The sequence below is a fragment of the Bombina bombina genome, chromosome 11 (assembly GCF_027579735.1).
Source record: "Bombina bombina isolate aBomBom1 chromosome 11, aBomBom1.pri, whole genome shotgun sequence".
NCBI classification, from domain to species: domain Eukaryota; kingdom Metazoa; phylum Chordata; class Amphibia; order Anura; family Bombinatoridae; genus Bombina; species Bombina bombina.
In genome coordinates this window covers 147,548,530-147,570,704 of record NC_069509.1, presented here as the reverse complement: position 1 = coordinate 147,570,704, position 22,175 = coordinate 147,548,530, and the positions used below count along the sequence as shown (strand labels likewise).

The following is a 22,175-nucleotide window of genomic DNA, read 5'->3' as shown; positions in this document are numbered from 1 at the left end:
ACTTGAGAATATGCGATCGGGTTTGCGCACGAGTAGGGTGTTAGGTTTTACCCTCTGCAAGGGGGTCAAATACTTTTATGAGGTCCTGCTCAGGAGCTCGAGGGAACTACTGGTCCCGAGCAGGAAACAGTCAGTGAGCATGCAATTTAAAAAAAAAAATTAATTAACTTCTATCTGAATCATAAAATAAAAATTTGGGGTTTCATGTCCCTTTAAGTACAACCTTGTAACAGCTATAGCTTTTACTAATACATGTATATTGCAAAAATAATTCTATTCAAAACTATTCCAATTTTGGCTGGAATGCCCCTTTAAATAGCTAAAAGAGGCAACTCACACATCCGTATTTATGTTCAATATTGGATACAGATGAGTTTTTAATGGGCTTAAAATAATTAATAGCTTTATTCAGCAGAGATATATTTTTTCTATTATTGTTTTCTCAAAAACGTACTACTTATTTGGTTGCGATTTCTTTTTTACAGACACAATTAGTAAATATCAGGATAAAAATATATTAAAGGGACACTCAGGCTTTATTAAATTTTCATGATTCAGATACAGAATGTAATTTTAAACAACTTTCCAATTTACTTCCATTAAAAAAAATGTGCACAGTCTTTTATATTTACACTTTTTTTGAGTCACCAGCTCCTACTGAGCATGTGCAAGAACTCAGACTATACGTATATGCATTTGTGATTGGCTGATTGCTATCACATGGTACAGGGGGAGTGGAAATATACATAACTTTAAAATGTGTTAGAAAAGAATCTACTACTCATTTGAAATTCTGAGTAAATGCTATTGTATTGTCTTGTTATATTGCATTTGTTGATTATGCAAATCTGCTGTGTTTACTGGTCCTTTAAATACTGTAAAATTTGAGCAACTTTCTACAAACTTTATAAACATAATGCAAAAATAAATATATACTTTGCATATACATTCCTTTAAAACACAACAAATATGTTTTTTCTTTTATTCTCTTATTATATCTTTAGTGTTTTCACTTCTTTGTGTCCTTTTGCCAAGAAATATGTCTCAGCGGACTCCTTGCGACTTGCTTTAGGTTTTACCGTCCTCACATCCTGAAACCTCTTCAAAAGTCGGTCTCGTAAAATCTTGCTTTCACTGCCATCCCAGATTTTGCAAAGAAAAGTTCCACCAGCGCACAAAACCTTTTCAGAGAAGTCCAGAAGACAAAGGCACATGGAGACAAGACTCTGATGATCTAATTCTCGAATCCCACTGGCATTTGGAGCCATATCGCTTAAGATGACATCTGCCTTCCCAGACGGAAGAAGACTCATTATTTTATTATGGGTGTGTACATCTGTAATGTCGGAATTTGAGAGAAAAACTGCTCCGTCCAATGGAGAGATGTGAAGAAGATCCACTCCAAGTACAAAACCAGCACTAACTCTAGGACCTAAAAAGTATGATAAAAAAAGACGTTGTAAGGATCAGTGTTTAAAACATATAAGAGACAAAGAAACATTAATGTGATCTAATAAAGAGATGTCAAAGAACACAATAAAAAACATACTTTCCATAGTTTTTATATAGGTATAATGAAGAGCCTGCAGCCAATCAAATGCTGATACTGCAGTACCCGTGGGGGAGGGAACACAAATACAGGGAGTGGAAACGACTGTAATCAGTAATAGTTTAGACGTAGGACACATAGAGACAGTGATATTGTTAAAGGGACTTAAAAATATTTATTAAACGTTTATCTTCGTCCAGCAGTGCTCTAAGTAATACTGTGACGTACATAAACATCCATGTGCTTTCATCCGCATTTGACTGCTGTCACTGTTGACAGCCTAGAAGTACTGTTGCTGGGTGACACTGAAAAGGCAAGGAACCAATAATATAGGCAGCTGTCTATCCTCCATCTTTGACCAATGCACCCGATTGAGGAGGTCAAGAAACTCCACCCTAGAGGAGCTGCCCCCATCCTCAAAGATTTTTGTCACTTAGAGGTACACATCAGATACTACAAGGAAGTCCTTGGCAAAAAAAATAATAATATTAATTTCTTAATACTGTAACTAAATAGCTAGTTGAAACGGTCACCCACCGAAAGCTATTTTTATGCCAAAAAATATATAGTTTTCATTGGAAAATATAAAAAAACGCTCTATTTCTGTTTAAACTGAGGGATGGCAAAAATGTTAAATATTCCTTGGTACTTGGGCCAAAATTTTAACAAAACACTCAGCTCAATTTGAGTTAGTTTTCTTTGAAGAAAAAAAAATCAGCTATTATGCTATACGCAGTTACCCACCTCCACCTAATGCATTTACTTTCTCAACTGCCACCTGACTCCACGCTCCCGGAGCAGCCCCACAGTCAATAACGCGATGCCCTGGCAGCAAGATATTGTGCTTTGTGTCAATCTCCAATAGTTTGAACGCACTACGGCAGCGGTAGTTTTGTGTCTGTGCTGCCTTCACAAAAGGGTCACTCAGCTGTCTTGACAGCCATCTCTGCTCGGCTCCTGTTTTGGCCTTGTCCAGCGGCAGATTTATATGGAAATGGCGACAGAGAGCCAGTGAACTTCTATGTAAGACTCTACAGACAGTTAGCTTTGCCATTACTGGAAAAAAAATAATAATAATTATCATTGTTTGGGAAAACAAAACTCTTAAATAATTACCTTAAAACTCTTAAATTAGTGGAGACATCAGAATCTCTCCACCAATATAATCAATGTAGATCTTCTTTTATACAAAATGACCTGACAAAAATGTCTCTACGCTTTTAATTATTGCTTTAAAATATTTTTTTTTGTATAATTATATATATATATATATATATATATATATATATATATATATATATATATATATATATATATATATAAATCCAGATCTGAGTGTGCTGCACTTTAACACTAATACATCCGGGCACAAAAATCGCCAAATACTGCTGCCTGCGGTCATAACATATTTTTGCCCATGCCTTATTATATATATATATATATATATATATATATATATATATATATATATACACATACATATATATACAGTTTACAGTATGTATATATGTGTGTGTGTGTTTGTGTTATTTATAATATTATATATATATATATACACATACGCTGACACATACAAGCAGTGTACTTTATTTACAGTGTAAAACCAAGTTTACTGCTTAAAAAGACAGGAAACACAATTTGTTTTCTTTCATGATTTAGAAAGAGTATACAATTTTAAACATCTTTCCAATTTACTTCTATTATAAAATGTGCTTCATTCTCTTGTTATCCTTTGTTGAAAAGCATATTGCAATAGGCTCAGTAGCTGCTATTTCTTCAACAAAGGGTATCCAAAAGAATGAAGCAAATTAGATAACAGAAGTAAATCAGAATGTTGTTAAAAATTGTATTCTCTTTCTGAATCATGAAAGAAAAAAATTGGGTTTCATATAATTACCTTTAACCTATAGTGTTGAAGTCTGGCTATTTAGCAATGTTTTAGCTTTGAGAGGCTTCTTTTTTATTTCAAAGCTCCAAGAATCCTAAAGAATATGTATTTTAAAAAAAAACACGTTTAACATATATTTTTAGGTAAACTAATGCTGTATGGGTGAGAAATGAATTCTAAACAGATAGTGGAAATCTATTTAATAAAAATGTAGTAAAGCATGCAGCTTGCTGTAAACCGTCTTATATACTAGATATTCTAGTTAAAAATAAAGCTCTTTTTTAATAAGTTATTTTGTTATTATTACAGTAACCTTAACATTTAAACACTCACCGGGTCACAGTAAAACAAGCTACCAGATATACATTTACAGTTGTGTCCCTCTCCAGTGGCACATAAATATGTTGTCATTATAAGCCTGTGTCCCTACGATGCAACCACCGCCATCTTGCATATGGGCAAACAACTTTATCCACTGTTTATGTGGTGTCGCATTGAGAAACAAGTTATTGCAAACTACATTCACCACAATAAAATGAACTACATATGTTGTCTATGCCCTTCAAATATTATTCTATTACTAATTAAAGTCAAAGCTAACCTCGTAAGAAGTGTGAAGGTGATGCCCAAATTCAACATGGATACTGAATTACATGAAGTGCAGGTCATGTGACTAGTTCTGTATCTTCCCGGGTAATATGCACATGTGCTGATGTTGTAGTGAGAGATCAGGCGCTTCCTGTATGACAGCTGCACCATAGACAAGCATAAGGGTAAGGTTAAAAGAATATGCTCATAAAAAATAAAAACTTGGTGGATCATTATGATTTCAGAGGACTGTCAACATTTATAATTATTGCCTGTTCAGTGCCAAAGTAAAATAATTTTATGACTTTATTTTAAATAGCATAATCTTATGCTCTTTAAATGTAATAAAATGTAAATTTATTCAATATTTCCATTGCATTGGTGCTTACACTACAGCATTTTCTATTTATTTATAGATTGTTAGAACTAAAAGTGCTAAACTATACTACAATAATAATTTTATATATATTACATACAGTGTGCTGTTTAATGCAATTTATTTTTAAAATCCTTTTATTTTTTTTCTTTTATACAGTTTTTGTTCAAAGTTGCACTTTTAAAGCTAATAAATTTGGATAGGATTAAAAAAATACTCTGAAATAATCAATTTGTTCCCAATAATTCAATTTACCTGCTGGAGTGTATTAAATTGTTTACAAATTGATCCTTTACCTTCATATCGGCATCTGAAATAGATGATTTTGGCTGTGGAATCCCTACCTGTACTGAAAGTTTCTATACTTATAGGGACAGTCTAGTAAAAATTAAAGTTTCATGATTCAGATAAGACATTGAATTTTAAACAATTTTCCAATTAACTTTTTTTTTTTCTCCAAAATTTTTTGTTGTTTATTCACGCTACAATATACACAAACATGAGTGACAAATCAATATAGTTTGTAATATGACATTATTAGCATAGTATTTGATGTGCCATGAGTTGCAGATAGTCCATAGATGGATGAGGAGAGTTTCCATAATTTTACTTTTATCACTAAATTTGCTTTGTTCTCTCTGTATTCTTTGTTGAAAGCTAAACCTAGGTAGTCTCATATGCTAATTTCTAAGCCCTTGAAGGCCATGTGTGCTATATATAACGTTGTGCTCACTTCAGTGGAATTATTTATAAGTCAGTACTGATTGTCTAAAATGCAAGTCTGTCAAAATAACTGAGCTAAGGGGACAGTCTGCAGAGACTAAGATACATGGTAATTGCAGAGGTGAAAAGCATATTACTATAACTTTGTGGGTTATGCAAAACTGGGGAATGGGTAATAAAGGGATTATCTTTTTTTTTTTTTTTTTAAAAACAATAACAATTCTGGCAAAACAATAGAATGCCCACAGCATAATGTCTTAAAACCTTTCTTTATTTAGAACACAGACATAAAATAAAATGCAACTTTTCGAGTTATTCCTGCATCATACAAATTCTGGAGTAGACTGTCCCTTTAAGTATAAACTATAGAAAAGCTTTGTAAACATAGCCAACAGAAGAGATTACACTTTCAATGGTAGTTAGGATAGATAAACCATAACATTTTAATTTTGAATTGTTTTAAGTATTTACATTTTAAAGTATTTATCAATTTAAATCCACTTTCCAATTTACTTCTGTTGTCTAATTTGCTTCATTCATTTGGTAGCCTTTGTTGATAAGCTCTGAACTTATTTTAGTGCCAACCTCTCTGTGAGTAACCATTTTGGATTTTGCATATATATATTTTTATATGAGACTGTATCACGCTATGTGGCGCCATATAGTTTGCGTAACCCTGTTCTAAAGTAACTAAAGCGTATTATTATTATTATATCAAATGCATATCTAAATAGTTCTGAAAAACACTGTATGAAACCAACCAAGCATAAATTATATTGTCATGATGTTTTTGTGTTCATATGCAGTCGAAATATGGTGACTTTTTAAAATTATTATTTTCACTACAGTGAACTCGTTATGTTTACATCAAAGTTACTCACCTTGGTCCTGGTTGTTCAACCACAGAAAATTTTGCTGGGCATGAAGAAACGAGGGTTTGGTGCTGGTCTTTGGAATGGTTTCGGTGGGAAAGTCCAAACTGGGGAGGCAATAGAAGCGGCAGCCAGAAGGTATAAGGAACATACCTGCGTATATTTTTTTTATTTATTCATTTTTTTTTATTAAAGGGACACTGAACCCAATTTTTTTCTTTCATGATTCAGATAGAGCATGCAATTTTAAGCAACTTTCTAATTTACTCCTATTATCAATTTTTCTTCGTTCAGTTGCTATCTTTATTTGAAAAAGAAGGCATCTAAGCTTCTTTTTTGGTTCAGAACTCTGGAGAGCACTTTTTTATTGGTGGATTAATGTATCCACCAATCTGGAAGAATAACCCAGGTTGTTCACCAAAATGGGCCGGCATCTAAACTTACATTTTTGCATTTCAAATAAAGATACCAAGAGAATGAAGAAAATTTGATAATAGGAATAAATTAGAAAGTTGCTTAAAATTGCATGCTCTATCTGAATCACGAAAGAAAAAATGTGGGTTCAGTGCCCCTTTAAAGAAAAAGTTAGAATAGACAAAGCATATAATAAATTGTCAGTTAAAACGTTATAAGGATTAAATATAGGTATGGGACTAATAAATTGCTCTGTTCTGGGCATATCAAATAGTCCAGCCTCAGTGTCTTAAAGGGATAGTAAAGTCCAAATTAAACTTTCATGACTCAGATAGGGCATGCAATTTTAAACAACTTTCTAATTTACTTTTATCAAATTTGCTCTGTTCTCTTGTTGTTCTTATTTGAAAGCTAAACATAGGTAGGCTCATATGCTAATTTCTAAGCCCTTGAAGGCCGCCTCTGCATTTGACAATTTTTCACCACTAGAGGGCGTTAGTTCATGTGTTTCATAAAGATAACACTGTGCTCATGTACGTGAAGTTATTTAAGAGTCAGCACTAATTGCCTGAAATGCAATTTTGTCAAAAGATCTGAGATAAGGAGGCAGTCAGCAGAAGCTTAGATACAAGGTAATTAGAGGTAAAAAGTATATTTCTATAACAGTGTTGGTTATGCAATAAAGGGATTAGCTATCTTTTTAAACAGCAACATTTTTGGTGTTTACTATCCCTTTAACTGTTCCATACATACATTAGAAAAAGTTCCTTTCTGCTAGATATGATCTGAAAATAGTAAGTCCAGCAATCAAGTCCATTGAATATTACCTTGTGTCTTCAAAGATAACATTTGCTATGTATAAAATGTACAACAAACCTCCCCCCCTGACCCCGTTTAATAAATGGTTTGCATATTTCCAACTAAGACACTTCATTTTACACAATCCCCCCAAAGTTCATTTGATAAGAGCACTGACCTCTTTTGATAATCTCTGTATTTCTCCAGATGTAACCAGGAATCAAGTATCCTACATACTTACCTGGGGGACAGAACTAAATATCACCTTAGATGACAATCAATGGAGCAAGATATTTTCTAGCACAAAAAAATTGCCAATATAATCTTTCAATAGTAGCAATGAATTATAACATTCTGTCTAGGGGGTATCTCTCTCTACATAGGCTGCACAATATATTCCCTACAGCAGGGGTCAGCAACCTTGGGCCCCCAGATGTTTTGGAACTACATTTCCCATGATGCTGAGACACGGTTTAGGCTGTCTGAGCACAATGGGAAATGTAGTACTAAAACATCTGGGGGCCCAAGGTTGCTGACCCCTGCCCTACAGCATCTGATAGTGCTGGAGACATTATAGAGAAGTTGGTACATATCTCATATATATAGTAATATTGCCCCGCTATTTAACCATATTGGGACAATATTTCCAGGTGTATTAATAAGACTTTAGGAGTTTATATCCCTTTAAACCCAATAGTGATACGTTTAAAACGACTACACACCTATTAGTTGTTCCTACCATAAATGGCTCTTTTGATGCACGTTTAAAGGGATATGAAACCCATTTTTTTTCTTTCATGATTCGGACAGAGCATGCCATTTTAAACAACATTCTAAACTTTTATATATCCCTTTTAATTGTGCAAAAAGATTAATTCCTAGGTGGTGAAAAAGATTACAAGTTCCCACATTTGAGCAATGGGTACGTGAAGTGGATTACATTTTGTAGGTTGGGAAAGTTTTACTATAGTTTTGTAGGTTGGAAAAGTTTTACTATAGTTTTGTAGGTAAACAAGATTTTTGATTAATCCCTTCACACCAATAGGACGTTCCATGCCATCCCCACAGCGCTGGGCTTTAACGCCGTTAGAACAACATGGAATGTCCTACCATATACGGCATCCTGCAGCAAGAATCGTGCTGGAGGGCGTGCCTAGCAGCGTAGACAGTCCCCCATGGATCCCATCCCGTCTTTTTATTTTTTACTAACACTATAGTACTGGCACAAAGGGGTTAATGTTGTCTTAATGTTGGGAACAGCATGTGTTTAACCTCTGATTTGCTGCTGACTTATATTTTGGATATCTGCCTTCTTGTACCATGTTATTGGAAAAATCATTAAAACATATTTATCTAAAAAAAATGTACAACAAAAAAATAATATAAAATACAATGGAGCTACTGCAGAAATTTAAAGAAAAAAGGGACTGTATCACCTCTGCAGTTTCATTCCCATTTGAATATCTTTGCAATGTACGTCTTCCCAAATATATTATCTCTGATATACCTATGGTTCAATAATGTCCTGTTCAAATTATTATTTTTAAATCTTTTAATTAATTGTTTAAATTTTCGTTTTGCAGAGAGTTATGGGAAGAAAGTGGACTAACGGTAGACAAACTACAGAAAATTGGGCAGATTAAATTTGAATTTGTTGGTAGCACTGAGATTTTGGATGTGCATGTATTCCGCGCCGATGACTTTTGTGGAGAACCCACTGAAAGTGAAGGTATGAACAATACATTTTAACAATCAGAGAAATCATTGGTAGTATGTGAGGTTGTCTATAGCTGTCCATTTTATATTTATTTTTGTGATCGCCATATATCCTAAAGCTCTAGAACATTGTTTCTCAACCGCGGTCCTCATTTTCCCCCCAACAGGCCAGGTTTTCATTATAGCTGCCAGTGCACAGGTGAAATAATCGGCTAATGGGTGAGAGCAGGTTAGTAACCATGGTTACTGATCAGCTGATTATTTCACCTGTGCACAGGTTCAGCTATAATGAAAACCTGGCCTGTTGGGGGTACTTGAGGACTGCAGTTCAGAAACGCAGCTCTAGAATATTAAATATTTGAGATAGATATATACACTTTTTTTTTTTTTCTCCTTAGAAATGCGTCCGCAATGGTTTGAACTGGACAATATACCGTTCGATGGAATGTGGCCTGATGATGTACTTTGGATACCGCTTTTGCTTCAAAATAAAAAGTTCCTGGGATACTTTAAATTCCAAGGTCATGACACCATTTTGGACTACACGTTAAAAGAAGTGGAAGACATCTGAAATGTTACCAGTTTTTTAATTTCACTAGTTTTATACAGCTCTTATGTTGCACTTGCAACAAGTCTGCCCCATTTTTGTGTTTCATATTGAAAATCCTTTTTTCATTTTAAAAAGAAAAAAAAAAATCTAGTTCTTGGGGGAAAAAAATTATACACTTGTGGTGGTTTGTGCTCTCAATGTTCATTTATAGGTTTGTTACCCAGTTTCTGCTTGGTCACCAGGTTTTTACAGAATTACATTTTTAGATTTTGAATTTAAGCATTGGTTCCCATATACGGTTAAGTTACTAGATCATATGCTAAAATTAAAGTCAATATTAAAGGGACATGAAAACAAAAAAAATATTTCTTCTGTAATTAAAAAGGTTTCCAATTTACTTCTGCTATTGAATTTGCTTTGTTCTAATAGTATTCTTTGTTGAAATGATACCCAGGTAGGTACTATCCACATGTATGGAGCACTATATAGCAGGAAAAAGTGCTGCCAGCTAGTGCTCTTGCAATTGTTTAATAAGTGCTGCAGACACGTGCACACTCTTGTGTTTACTTCCCTGATTTTCAACAAAGAATATCAAGAAAAGAAAGAAAATGTGATAAGAACTAAATTGGAAAGTTGTTTAAATTTGCAAGCACTATCAGAATCATGAAAGAAAAAAGAAACAGGCTTCATGTTTCCTTTAGAGGGACATTATACACTAGTATTTTCTTTGCATACATGTTTTGTAGATGATCTATTTCTATAGCCCATAAAGTTTTTTTTTTTTTTTTTTAAATGGATAGTTTTGCTTATTTTTTTAAATAACATTGCTCTGATTTTCAGACTCCTAACCAAGCCCCAAAGTTTTATGAGAATACCGTCAGATACCTACTCCAGCTTGCTCCTGTTTGTGTAAAGGGTCTTTTCGTATGCAAAAGAAGGGAGGGGGGAGGGTCTTATTTCCCGCTTGCAGTGGGCTTTCCAGCTACCTTTACAACAGAGCTAAACTGAGAGCTTCTAAGTAAGTTATTAAACAGTTTTATACTGGATTTTTATATCAGTATCTGTGCATCTTATTCTTTATAGTAGTGTCTATTACATGCAGTTATATGAAAATGAGTGTATACTGTCCCTTTAAGCTAATATTAAATTGTTTTGATGTTTGACAATTTATTATCAATAAAAAACCTATGGTGTTTTGAAAAGTTTAAATAATAAATATTCTGCTGAAAATCTAAAATACACTATAAGACTGTTGTGCAAGGAGTAACACTTTACAGTTCAGTGGTAGATTTATGCAAATGCAACCACCACGAAGCCGAGGGCAGCGACATTGAAACTGAGTCTTGTCATCTTGTTGAAATAATCTATCTTCACTAACTTTTTCTAGCAAAACACGCTCACAAAATATCAGTTACAGTGTAAAGTGTTGTCAGTTGAATGTCATTATGATGAAGTAGCGGAGTATTTTCAGTGTAATACTTTGCAATACTATACAAATTTTCGGTTATTTATAAAAACATGTTAGTTAAAGGGACAGTCTTCTCCAGAATTGTTATTGTGTAAAAAGATACATAATCCCTTTATTACCCATTCCCCAGTTTTTTATAACCTACACTGTTACATTAATACACTTTTTTTACCTCTGTGATTAGCTTGTATCTAAATTACTGTAGACTGCCCCTTATTTCAGTTCTTTTGACAGACTTGCATTTTAGCTAATCAGTGCTAACTCATAGGTAAATACACAGGAGTGAGCGCAATGTTATCTATATGGAACACATGAATTAGCACTGTCTAGCTTTTAAACAATTGTCCAAATGCACTGAGATAAAAGGCGGCCTTCAAGGGCTTAGAAGTTAGCATTTGAGGCTACCTAGGTTTAGCTTTCAACAAAGAATACCAAGGGAACAAAGCAAATTTGATGATAAAAGTAAATTGGAAAATTGTTTAAAATTGCATTCCCTATCGGAATCATGAAAGGTTAATTTTGACAAGACTGTCCCTTTAATGATCTTTAGTAGTTATATGTAGAGATGAGAAGCTATACCATTGTCAATGTAAATCAATAACAGTCATGGGCCAGAAAGTACACAGGTAATATCAATCAGACTTATTGTCCACTGCTAATAAAATCACATCATGCAACTCAGTCAGGGCCGTATTATGGCCTAGGCCAACAAGGCCAGTGCCTAGGGCAGCAGATTGGGGGGGCAGCACATCTGTCCTATCCTCTCTCTAAAAGCCAGCACACAGTACAGTGAGCAATAAAGTGCAGGCTTTTACAGAGAAGACGAGGCACGTGCGCTGATTAAGGTCACTCTTCACAAGCAGTGCTCCTTTAAACCGTTGCTTCATTTAGACCCGCCAGCATTTTTGCAGTGGAAGCGTTCTTGGTGAGACATTTCTTTCCCTCCCTTTTCTCCAATTCTTTTCTCTCCCTTCTCTCAAGGAGAAAATAGTAACCGATGCATGCAATTCAACCCACTTGTATGCAAGTGTTTTGCTATCCCACGTTTGCGGTAGCAATAAACAGCCACTTGTAATGGCTGGTTATTTATCGTGCGCCCGCAAACAGGCAAATTTTGCGGGCACGCAATAAATTCATGCTCCATTATTGGGTGATATAAAGCAACCCCAAAAACACTTTTTCCTAAGGTAAGTAAAGTTTTTTTTTTTTATTTATTTAAATCAAGTTTTTAGGTTTCCCCAGGTTGATTAATTTTGTATGGATTTGAGAGAGGAATCTAAGAAAGCAATTGGAGCAGCTTGGAAAATATTTTGAAGGAATGTTCATTATAATAGCAGCGATTCTGCCAAATCAAGAGACATCCAAGTTAACCGGGACAAAACTTCAGTTTGTTATTTTTTTAGTAGAATATTATCAGCAAATAAAGAACGCTTGCAATCCAAATGGCCTCTTTGAATACTTTCAACTTGTCCCACGCTTTCTAGAGTAGCCAAAATGCAAATGCCGCAAATCAAAGAGCTGGTTTTGGCAATTTGCAGCGTTTTGATAACCTAGGTTACTGATTTTGTGTTTTTGCTTCTCTAGAGAGGGTGGGAGAAAGTTACTTTTTTACCCAAAAGCAAGAAGTGTTTAATATCCCTTTAAAAAGATAGGGGAAGTGATAAATAGGTGTAAACCCCGCCCACAGTTTTTTTATTTTTGAAACAAGTGTCTTGTGAAGAGCGAACCAACATCTCTTCAGTTTTTAAATCCACATTTCTCTGGTCGAGGCTGCCTTTCATTTCCAATGCCTAAGCAAATAGAAACCTGTTATTTAGGGCAACTTGGAGTAAATTAAAGGGACATGAAACTTAAAATTTTTCTTTCATGATTCAGATAGAGCATAACATTTTAAACAACTTTTCAGTTTACTTTTGCTATCAACTTTGTTTCATTCTCTTGGTATCCTTATTGAAGTAGCAGCAATGCAATACTGGAAGTTTGCTAAACATATCGGTAAGGCAATGACAAGGAGCATAAAATTGCAGCCACCAATCAGCAGCTAGCTCACAGCTCCCAAGCCAACCTAGGTATGCTTTTCAACAAAGGATACTAAGAGAATTAAGTAAATTAGAAAGTAAAAAAAAAAAATGTTTTTATTTAACAAAAGCTATCATGGGGTTAAGTACAAAGTATTTGTCTATAAGACTGTATCAAAGATAATAATCAGAAGTTTTATAATGTTTTTGTTCCCCATATTTATCTGCATCATTCCCCAGTTTTGCATAACCAAAACTGTTATATTACTATACTTTTTACCTCTGAGATTACCTTGTATCTAAGCCTCTGCAGACTGCCCCCTTATTTCCGTTCCGTTGACAGACCTGTATTTTAGCCAATCATTGCTCACTCCTAGGTAACTTCACGTACGTGAGCTCATTGTTATCTATATGACAAACATGAACTAACTCCCTCTAGTGGTAAAAACCTGCAAAATGCTTTCAGATTAGAGGCAGCCTTCAAGGTCTAAGAAATTGGCATATAAACCTAGGTTTAGCGTTCAATTAAGAAGAGCAAGAGAAGAAAGCAAAATTGGCGATTCAAGTAATATGAAAAGTTGTTTAAAATTACATGACCTATTTGAATCATGAAAGATTTTTTTGGACTTGACTGTCCCTTTAAGTCAAAATAAAACTGCTGATTCAGATAGAGCAGTAATTTTTAACAACTTTCCAATTTACTTCCATTAACACAGTGCACAGTCTTTGAGCATGTGCAAGAATTCACAGAATATAAGTATATGCAATTGTCATTGGCTGATGGCTGTCACATGATGCAGTAGGAGTGAAAATAGACATAACTGAAATTTGTCAGAAAAAAAAATCTACTCATTTGAAGTTCAGACGAAGGTCGATTTGTCAAGCTGCGGCAGACAGGGGCGGATATACACACCCGTTTCCGCAACAGCTCGCCTCTGGCGGGCTGAATTACCCTGGCAGAATTCAGCATTGCACACGAGCTCTATTTTGCGCTTGCGTGCTATCCCGCCTCCTGCCCGAGCACAGCCAATCACGTGTGGGCAGGAGCTGTCAATCTCCCCGGTCGGACAAGACCAGGGAGACTGAAATTTGCCATCTCTTAGGGTAGGGAAGCAGCTGATGACCGCTGCTTGTTAAATACGGCGTGCAAGTTTTCTTGTGAGAATCGGCAGGCGAAAGCCTGCTGTAGAGGTTGATAAATCGACCCCTAAGTGCTATTGTATTGCCTTTTTATCTTGCATTTGTTGATTAAGCAAATTTACTGTGTTTACTGGTCATTTAAAGGGATATTATACACTAGATTTTTCTTTGCATAAATGTTTTGTAGATGATCCATTTATATAGCCCATCTGGGCATGTTTTTGTAAATTTGTTTGCTTATTTTTAAATAACATTGTGCTGATTTTCAGACTCCTAACCAAGCCCCAAAGTTTTAGATGTATACTCATGTATACAGACTTCAGATTGCCTGTTAGTATAATTGGTCATTTTATATGCAGGAGAGGGTCTGCTCTCAGCCCCTTTCAGTGGGTCTTCCTGCTTAAAGGGACAGTCAACCCACAATTTCAAATAGGTAATTCCTATAAACTTTCTAACGATTATTCATTTGAACTATAACCCAATTTCTATGCCTAAAGCGTTTCTAAGTTTTAGTACTTTTGTTTTGTCTGGCATGCGCAAAACCTGGGAGCGTGTACTGGCGAAAATTACTGTTAGAGCTGCACAACCATGAAGATACTGGTAACGAAATATGGGAGGGGGCAGACGGACATTTTAAACAGCCAGACAAAACAAAAGTAAGTACTAAAACTTAGAAACGCTATAAGCATATAAATTGGGCTATAGTTCAAATGAATAATTGTTATAAAATTTATAGGAATTACCTATTTGAAGTTTTGGGTTGACTGTCCCTTTAACCTCATCAATAGTGCTAAACTGGGAGCTTCTAAGTAAGTTTTTAAAAGCTTTTATACTGGATTTTTATATCAGTATCTGTACATATTATTCTTTATAGTAGTGTCTATTACATGCAGTTAAATAGAAATTGGTGAATACTGTCCCTTTAAGTTTTCAGTGATTAAGCTTGCCATATGTATGCTGGCGAGTTTGTATCAAAATACACAATACATGTACTACACTGATAGAAAAGGATGTATTTAGCTGTAGAATACACGTTAATGTACACTGAAACACTACAATTTGATTTGTGCTAGCTTAAAAAAAAAAAAAATTATCATCAGTGCAGGTGTTTCCTGTTAATTTCACTGTCCCTCTGCTTCATTAAATGGACATGGAAACCACATTTTTTCTTTCATGATTTAGACAGAGCTTGCCATTTTAAACAACGTTCTAATTTTACTTATTAACTAATTTGCTCCTTTTTCTTGATATCCTTTGTTGAAAAGCATATTTAATTAAGCTCAGTAGCTGCACATAGATGCCTCATGTGATTGGCTCACCCATGTGCATTGTTATTTCTTTAACAAAGTATATCTAAAGAATGAAGCAAATTAGATAATAGAAGTAAACTGGAATGTTGTTTGTATTCTCTATCTGAATCATGAAATAAATATTTTGGGTTTTATGTCCCTTTATTTTCTATGGAAGGCAGCTTGCAACGTACAAGAAATTCCCAGTTTAATCCCTTTTTATAGAAGTCAGAGCAGCCTGCCTGATGAGGATCGGTGTGATGATTTTACTCAATGCTGGAGAGTTTCTCCTTTAGCAAATTGGGCCTCAAAGGAAAGTCTCTTGTGTGTACTAAAATCTGCAGTGGATTCCTCTTTTCCAGCATAGAACGTCAGTACTGCCAAGGAAACAACATAAATGGATTCCGTTTATCTTGGTGATTGTGTTGCAATTATAAAGGTAAACAGGAAAATGATGTTTGTCTATACTAAGGTGATTATCTTTACAAAATACAGTGTTACAGAGCTTTGTAACAACCAAAGGAAAGCCAAATGCAGCATAAAACAATCTGATTAGTCTCTTAATAAACAGAACTATACAATGATTTAATTATTATTGCATGGGTGACCATCTTTCACCCTGTTGTGAACTGTAATTAGAAATCTTACACAGAAAACCATTTAGCACTTTTCTACAAGAACTATAGATTCCATATATCTGTGTGAGAGCTGGGGGCGGGGCTTCACAAGCTATTTCCTGTGCCCTCAGCAGATGTCGCATCGCTCACCCTGAATGTGGGCAGACAGGCGTACTGCCTAGGATTCATTGCCCGCCCTCAATATGATAAATGGGACCTATGTGTTACATAGCTTTTTGACATCATTTTATTTAAAGGGACTGTGGAATCAAAACTAAGCTTTCGTGATTTAATTAAAGCTTATAAAAAAGAATTCAACAAGAATTTTATCTTATCAGTTTTACCTGTGCTGCGTGGTGTTCTTTGTTGAAACTTACTGTTTCAACAAAGGCTACCAGGTGATAGAGGTAATATTGATACAGGTACAAATCTCATTTTATATCTATGTACTGTATATATATATTATTTTTTTAATAAAGTTATTACAAATTACAATTTTTCCCTGCCAGTAACTCAATATTATATATATATATATATATATATATATATATATATATATATATATATATATATATATATATATATATATAAACAAAAAACAATATATAAACTTGCTTAAATCACAATATAAGAAATAATCAAAAAACAAAAGCAAATGTGATGGTGCACTAAAAAGGATAAATGTCCCAGGTAATCACGGTGGTAATGATCAGCAAGTGAACCTCAGGGAAAAAAGAAGAAACACATATAGTGAAGTTCTGTGGTTTTGTGGAATTTATAGCAGAACCAGATATGGTACTCATTGTCTACAGCTTCAATATCAAGCTCTAGATATACAGGCACAGGAAGCTCCTAATAGGAGGCAAGGCAAAGAACCATGTTCCAGATCCAAAGAATGAATCAGAAGTGGTTAAAAAGTATAACAATTTATTAAAAACAAGTCACAAGGCATACAAAACGAGACTGTCCCAATCATAGACTACTGAAAGCACAAGACTGTATATCACAGTGCGACGTCACTACGCTCCAACGTACGTTTCGCCAAGCTGTGATTGGCAAAACGTTTGTCGGAGCGTAGTGATGTCACAAAAGGGGCGGAGCCTTGTTCCTTACCGGACTTACACAGCATTCATTGGACATTGTGATATACAGAGTCTTGTGTTTGCAGTAGCGCCTGTATTACAAGTTGAAAGCAAAAAAGTTGGAAAAAACACCCTACTCGCGCGCAAAACTGATCGCATGTTTTCATGTGCGCTAAGCCAACATGAAAATATGAATATTTCACAACCTAATGTTTTTCACATAGCAGAATATGTTCTATTTATTCATAAATGCACACATATACATACATACTTTGGTATTTTGGTACAATTTATATATATATATATATATATATATATATATATATATATATATATATATATATATATATATATATATTTTTATTTAAAAATACATAGAATATATTCTATGTGAAGAACATTGGATTGCGAAATATTTACAGTAAATACACACTATAACACTATTAAATATGAATATTGCATAAATATGCTTTTTTATGTTTTCATCTACTTGACTGCAAAGGGCTCCAATGCACATTATATATATATATATATATATATATATATATATATATATATATATATATATATATATATATATATATATATATATATATATATTTATAGTTTTGTATGCGTTTGTGTATATACAGTATGTCTGTAAATACACATATAAATATACACACACACAAAGTATATATATATATATATATATATATATATATATATATATATATATATATATATATATATATATATATATATATACATACATACATACACACACACTTTCCCCTAACACTTGAGATCTTTCATGTGTCTGAGCCGTTATAACTTTTTTGGGCAATTATTTTTTATTATTAGATATTATGAGTATAAACTATACTTTTAGATACATTTTTGATGTGTTTTGTGACACTTTTTTGTTTCGCAAAACAGTTACCCAGAGCTCTGAGGATGTGCTATCCCAATAGGTTTCTTTTGTACAGAAATGTGTGATCTGTAAATTGGTTTGTTTATCCAATGCAAAAAACATAATTTATTCTTACCTGATAAATTATTTTCTTTCTTGGTCGTGAGAGTCCACAAGAACCTTACTCTTGGGAATTACATCACCTGGCCACCAGGAGGAAGCAAAGACACCCCACACCAGGGCTCCCTCCTACTTTCCCTTCCCTTCCTGTAGTGCGTAAAGCCGAGGATAGGAAGAAAGAAGAATAGTAGGGAAAGAGGTACAAACTAAAAATGCTGCCACCAAACAAAAATAGGTGGGTTCTCAAGAAAGAAATTAATTTATCAGGTGAGAATAAATTATGTTTTATTTCTAATGCCTGTGAGAGTCCTGGAGACCTTACTCTTGTGAACCAATACCCAAGCTGAGAAGTACACGAAAAAGGGTGGGACAAAAGAAAAACAAGGCAGGCACCTATTTACAAGGGACAACCACTTGAAGGACATTCCTTCCAAAAGCTGCCTCTGCGGAGGTGAAAATGTCAAAATGATCAAATTTAGTGAAAGTATGCAAAGAAGTCAATGTTGCAGCCTTGTGTATCTGCTCCCCCGAAGCCTCATTCTTGAACCCCCTTGAAGTAGAGACAGAACAAGAAGAATGAGCCATAATTTGTGGATGCAGTTGCTGACCCGCTTCCAAGTAAGCTTTGTGAATCAAACTTCTAAACCAAAATGACAAAGATACAGAAGTAGCCTTCTGACTCTTGCGCCTTCCGGAATACAATACAAACAAACTTTGAGACTGACAAAATTAATTTGTAGCTTATAAATAAAACTTTAATGCCCTGACTACATGTAAATTATGCAACAGTCTCTCCTTAAAAGACTGAGGCTTAGGACACAAAGAACGAACAACCATCTCCTTAATGTTTTCTGAGAAGACTACCTAAGACAAAAAAAAAACCAGACACCGTATGTAACACAGCCTTATCATGATGAAACGCCAAATAAAGGGGGTCACAACACAGCTGACAACTTAGAAACAAGAACAGTACTTTCCATGATAGTAACTTGATGTCCAAGTAATGCATAGGTTCATGTGGAGGAAATTGAAGGACTCTTAAGAACCAAATTAAGACTCCATAGAGGAGAAACCGATCTGATTACAGGTCTGATTTTAACCATAGCCTGAACAAAAGACTGAATATTAGGTATACGGACTAACTACCTGTGAAGTAAAACTGAAAGAGCAGAAATCTGGCCCTTGAGAGAACTGGCTGACAAACCCTTATCAAGACCTTCCTGGAGGAATTGAAGAATACAAGGGATTCTCACAGAATGCCAAGAATAACCTCTTTCAGAACACCAAGAAAGATAAACCTTCCACGACTTATGGTAAATCTTTCTCATAATGGACTTGCAAGCCTGAATTAATGTCTCAATCATAGAGTCAGAGAAGCCTCTCCGAGAAAGAATCAACTGTTCAATCTCCAAGCAGTTAAACTGAGAGATTGCAGATTTTAATAAAAGAATGGACCTTGTGTCAGAAGATCCAGACACTGAGCAAGACGCAACGGAGGGACACTGGACATCCGCACTAGGTCGGCATACGAGGTCCTTCGAGAGCTATCAGAATGACCGAGACATTCTCCTGCTTAACAATTGGAGGAAACATATTGTCATGACCCAGCCTGGAATTGAACCTGGGACCTGTCGTCTCTATTTCTGCTGCTTTCTTCCCAGCCTGTTGTTTTACCACTTTGCCACCAGTTGGCTTGATCACAGGCTAAGAATATTGGGTTTTTCTGTTTGCTGCAACTTTGGCTCTCTGGCTCCACCTGCTTTCCAGCTGAAACAAATTATATAATCAGCAGCCTGCTATATCTGGGAGGTTTGTTTTCAGTTCTGGGCCTTGACATTGATTGTTATACTCTGAAAGACCCCCTGGTCCTGTTTCCTGAGTGAAATACAGATTTGTTGGATTTCCTGGTTCCTGATTTCTGCTTTATTTCCTGACTACTCTTCTGGATATTCCCTTGGCACTGTGTTTCGTTTTTGGACTGATTTCCTGGCAATTGATCTTGCCTAATTCTCTATATCCTAAAGACTGACTCAGGTACTTTTGCTTGCTTGTTACCTGATACTATAGAGTTCCAGTTTGCAGTCTATGCAAGTTTCCTGTTTGTTACTACAGTGTTCCAGTCTACAGCATGTGCAAGTATCCTGTATGTTATTACAAAGCTCTGCATTCCTGCCTGTTATTACACAGTTCCAGTCTACAGCATATGCAAGTATTCTGCCTGTTATTACAAAGCTCTGCATTCCTACCTGTTATTACACAGTTCCAGTCTACAGCATATGCAAGTATTCTGCCTGTTATTACAAAGCTCTGCATTCCTACCTGTTATTACGCAGTTCCAGTCTACAGCATATGCAAGTATCCTGCCTGTTATACAAAGCACTGCATTCCTGCCTGTTATTACACAGTTCCAGTCTACAGCATATGCAAGTATCCTGCCTGTTATACAAAGATCTGCATTCCTGCCTGTTATTACACAGTTCCAGTCTACAGCATATGCAAGTATCCTGCCTGTTATACAAAACACTGCATTCCAGCCTGTTATTACACAGTTCCAGTCTACAGCATATGCAAGTATCCTGCCTGTTATTACAAAGATCTGCATTCCTGTCTGTTATTACACAGTTCCAGTCTACAGCATATGCAAGTATCCTGCCTGTTATACAAAGATCTGCATTCCTGCCTGTTATTACACAGTTCCAGTCTACAGCATATGCAAGTATCCTGCCTGTTATACAAAGCACTGCATTCCTGCCTGTTATTACACAGTTCCAATCTACAGCATATACAAGTATCCTGCCTGTTATACAAAACACTGCATTCCAGCCTGTTATTACACAGTTCCAGTCTACAGCATATGCAAGTATCCTGCCTGTTATTACAAAGATCTGCATTCCTGCCTGTTATTACACAGTTCCAGTCTACAGCATATGCAAGTATCCTGCCTGTTATACAAAGCACTGCATTCCTGCCTGTTATTACACAGTTCCAGTCTACAGCATATGCAAGTATCCTGCCTGTTATTACAAATATCTGCATTCCTGCCTGTTATTACACAGTTCCAGTCTACAGCATATGCAAGTATCCTGCCTGTTATACAAAACACTGCATTCCAGCCTGTTATTACACAGTTCCAGTCTACAGCATATGCAAGTATCCTGCCTGTTATTACAAAGATCTGCATTCCTGTCTGTTATTACACAGTTCCAGTCTACAGCATATGCAAGTATCCTGCCTGTTATACAAAGAGCTGCATTCCTGCCTGTTATTACACAGTTCCAGTCTACAGCATATGCAAGTATCCTGCCTGTTATACAAAGCACTGCATTCCTGCCTGTTATTACACAGTTCCAATCTACAGCATATGCAAGTATCCTGCCTGTTATTACAAAGCCCTGCATTCCAGCCTGTTATTACACAGTTCCAATCTACAGCATATGCAAGTATCCTGCCTGTTATTACAAAGATCTGTATTCCTGCCTAATACTACAGCCTATAGACATTGCCTTATCTAATTGCATATCTCTGCATTGCTAATTATGCTATAAATAAAACCATCACCGTTATTTCCTAACACCTTGTACCTGTTTAATTATGCCAAAAAGGAAAGACACACGCAGACAAAACACAACTTTAACCCCAGAACCTGACACCTCCGCACAACCGCTCCCACCTCCTGAACCTGCTCCCTTGCAGAGTATGACACATATAAACTAGATGGTACCTCCCAGGGGACACTAAGGCATCTATTAGTTCCGCCTGAGGATTTCTCGATCATGACCCATACCTTGGCAGCTTGTGATTCAGATGAAATGCCATTATCTCTCTCTCTGGAAGCCCCCAACTACTGAGTAACTGTCAGGCTCACAAATATGCCTGCAACAAAACAGAGATTGGATTGGACCACAGCCACTGATTTAGCAAAATATATGTAGTTGTAGCAAATTGTGTACAAAGAGCAGTTACATAGGCATTACCCCGGAGTAATGTGTAAAAGCTCAACAGACACAACGTGCATTTGATTTAAGAATAATAGCTCACAGGTAGGTAAGGCTACACAAGCATTAACAGGGTGATA

General features: G+C 35.5%; 2 protein-coding genes across 2 annotated transcripts; one reads left to right on the top strand and one right to left on the bottom strand.

Annotated features, from left to right (window-relative positions):
• Positions 1–513: 513 nt before the first annotated feature.
• On the bottom strand, positions 514–3,880 carry MRM2 (mitochondrial rRNA methyltransferase 2). Its single transcript, XM_053695232.1, has 3 exons — positions 3,771–3,880; positions 2,294–2,605; positions 514–1,432 (listed from the first exon to the last, which is right to left on the bottom strand). The coding sequence occupies exons 2-3, from the start codon at positions 2,601–2,603 to the stop codon at positions 993–995; spliced, it is 750 nt and encodes a 249-aa protein (XP_053551207.1). The 5' UTR covers positions 2,604–2,605; positions 3,771–3,880; the 3' UTR covers positions 514–992.
• Positions 3,881–4,089: 209 nt separating this feature from the next.
• Positions 4,090–10,690, top strand: NUDT1 (nudix hydrolase 1). Its single transcript, XM_053694962.1, has 4 exons — positions 4,090–4,210; positions 5,973–6,134; positions 8,792–8,937; positions 9,323–10,690. The coding sequence occupies exons 2-4, from the start codon at positions 5,983–5,985 to the stop codon at positions 9,493–9,495; spliced, it is 471 nt and encodes a 156-aa protein (XP_053550937.1). The 5' UTR covers positions 4,090–4,210; positions 5,973–5,982; the 3' UTR covers positions 9,496–10,690.
• Positions 10,691–22,175: the final 11,485 nt, after the last annotated feature.

Bases quoted from the DNA above. Each gene is read 5' to 3' on its own strand.
- MRM2 (XM_053695232.1), bottom strand. From the start codon at position 2,603: ATGGCAAAGCTAACTGTCTGTAGAGTCTTACATAGAAGTTCACTGGCT. The intron at 1,433-2,293 runs GTGGGTAACTGC...CATACTTTTTAG, and splicing joins AGTAAATGCATTAGGTGGAG to GTCCTAGAGTTAGTGCTGGT.
- NUDT1 (XM_053694962.1), top strand. From the start codon at position 5,983: ATGTTTACATCAAAGTTACTCACCTTGGTCCTGGTTGTTCAACCACAG. The intron at 6,135-8,791 runs GTATAAGGAACA...TTCGTTTTGCAG, and splicing joins ATAGAAGCGGCAGCCAGAAG to AGAGTTATGGGAAGAAAGTG. The intron at 8,938-9,322 runs GTATGAACAATA...TTTTCTCCTTAG, and splicing joins AGAACCCACTGAAAGTGAAG to AAATGCGTCCGCAATGGTTT.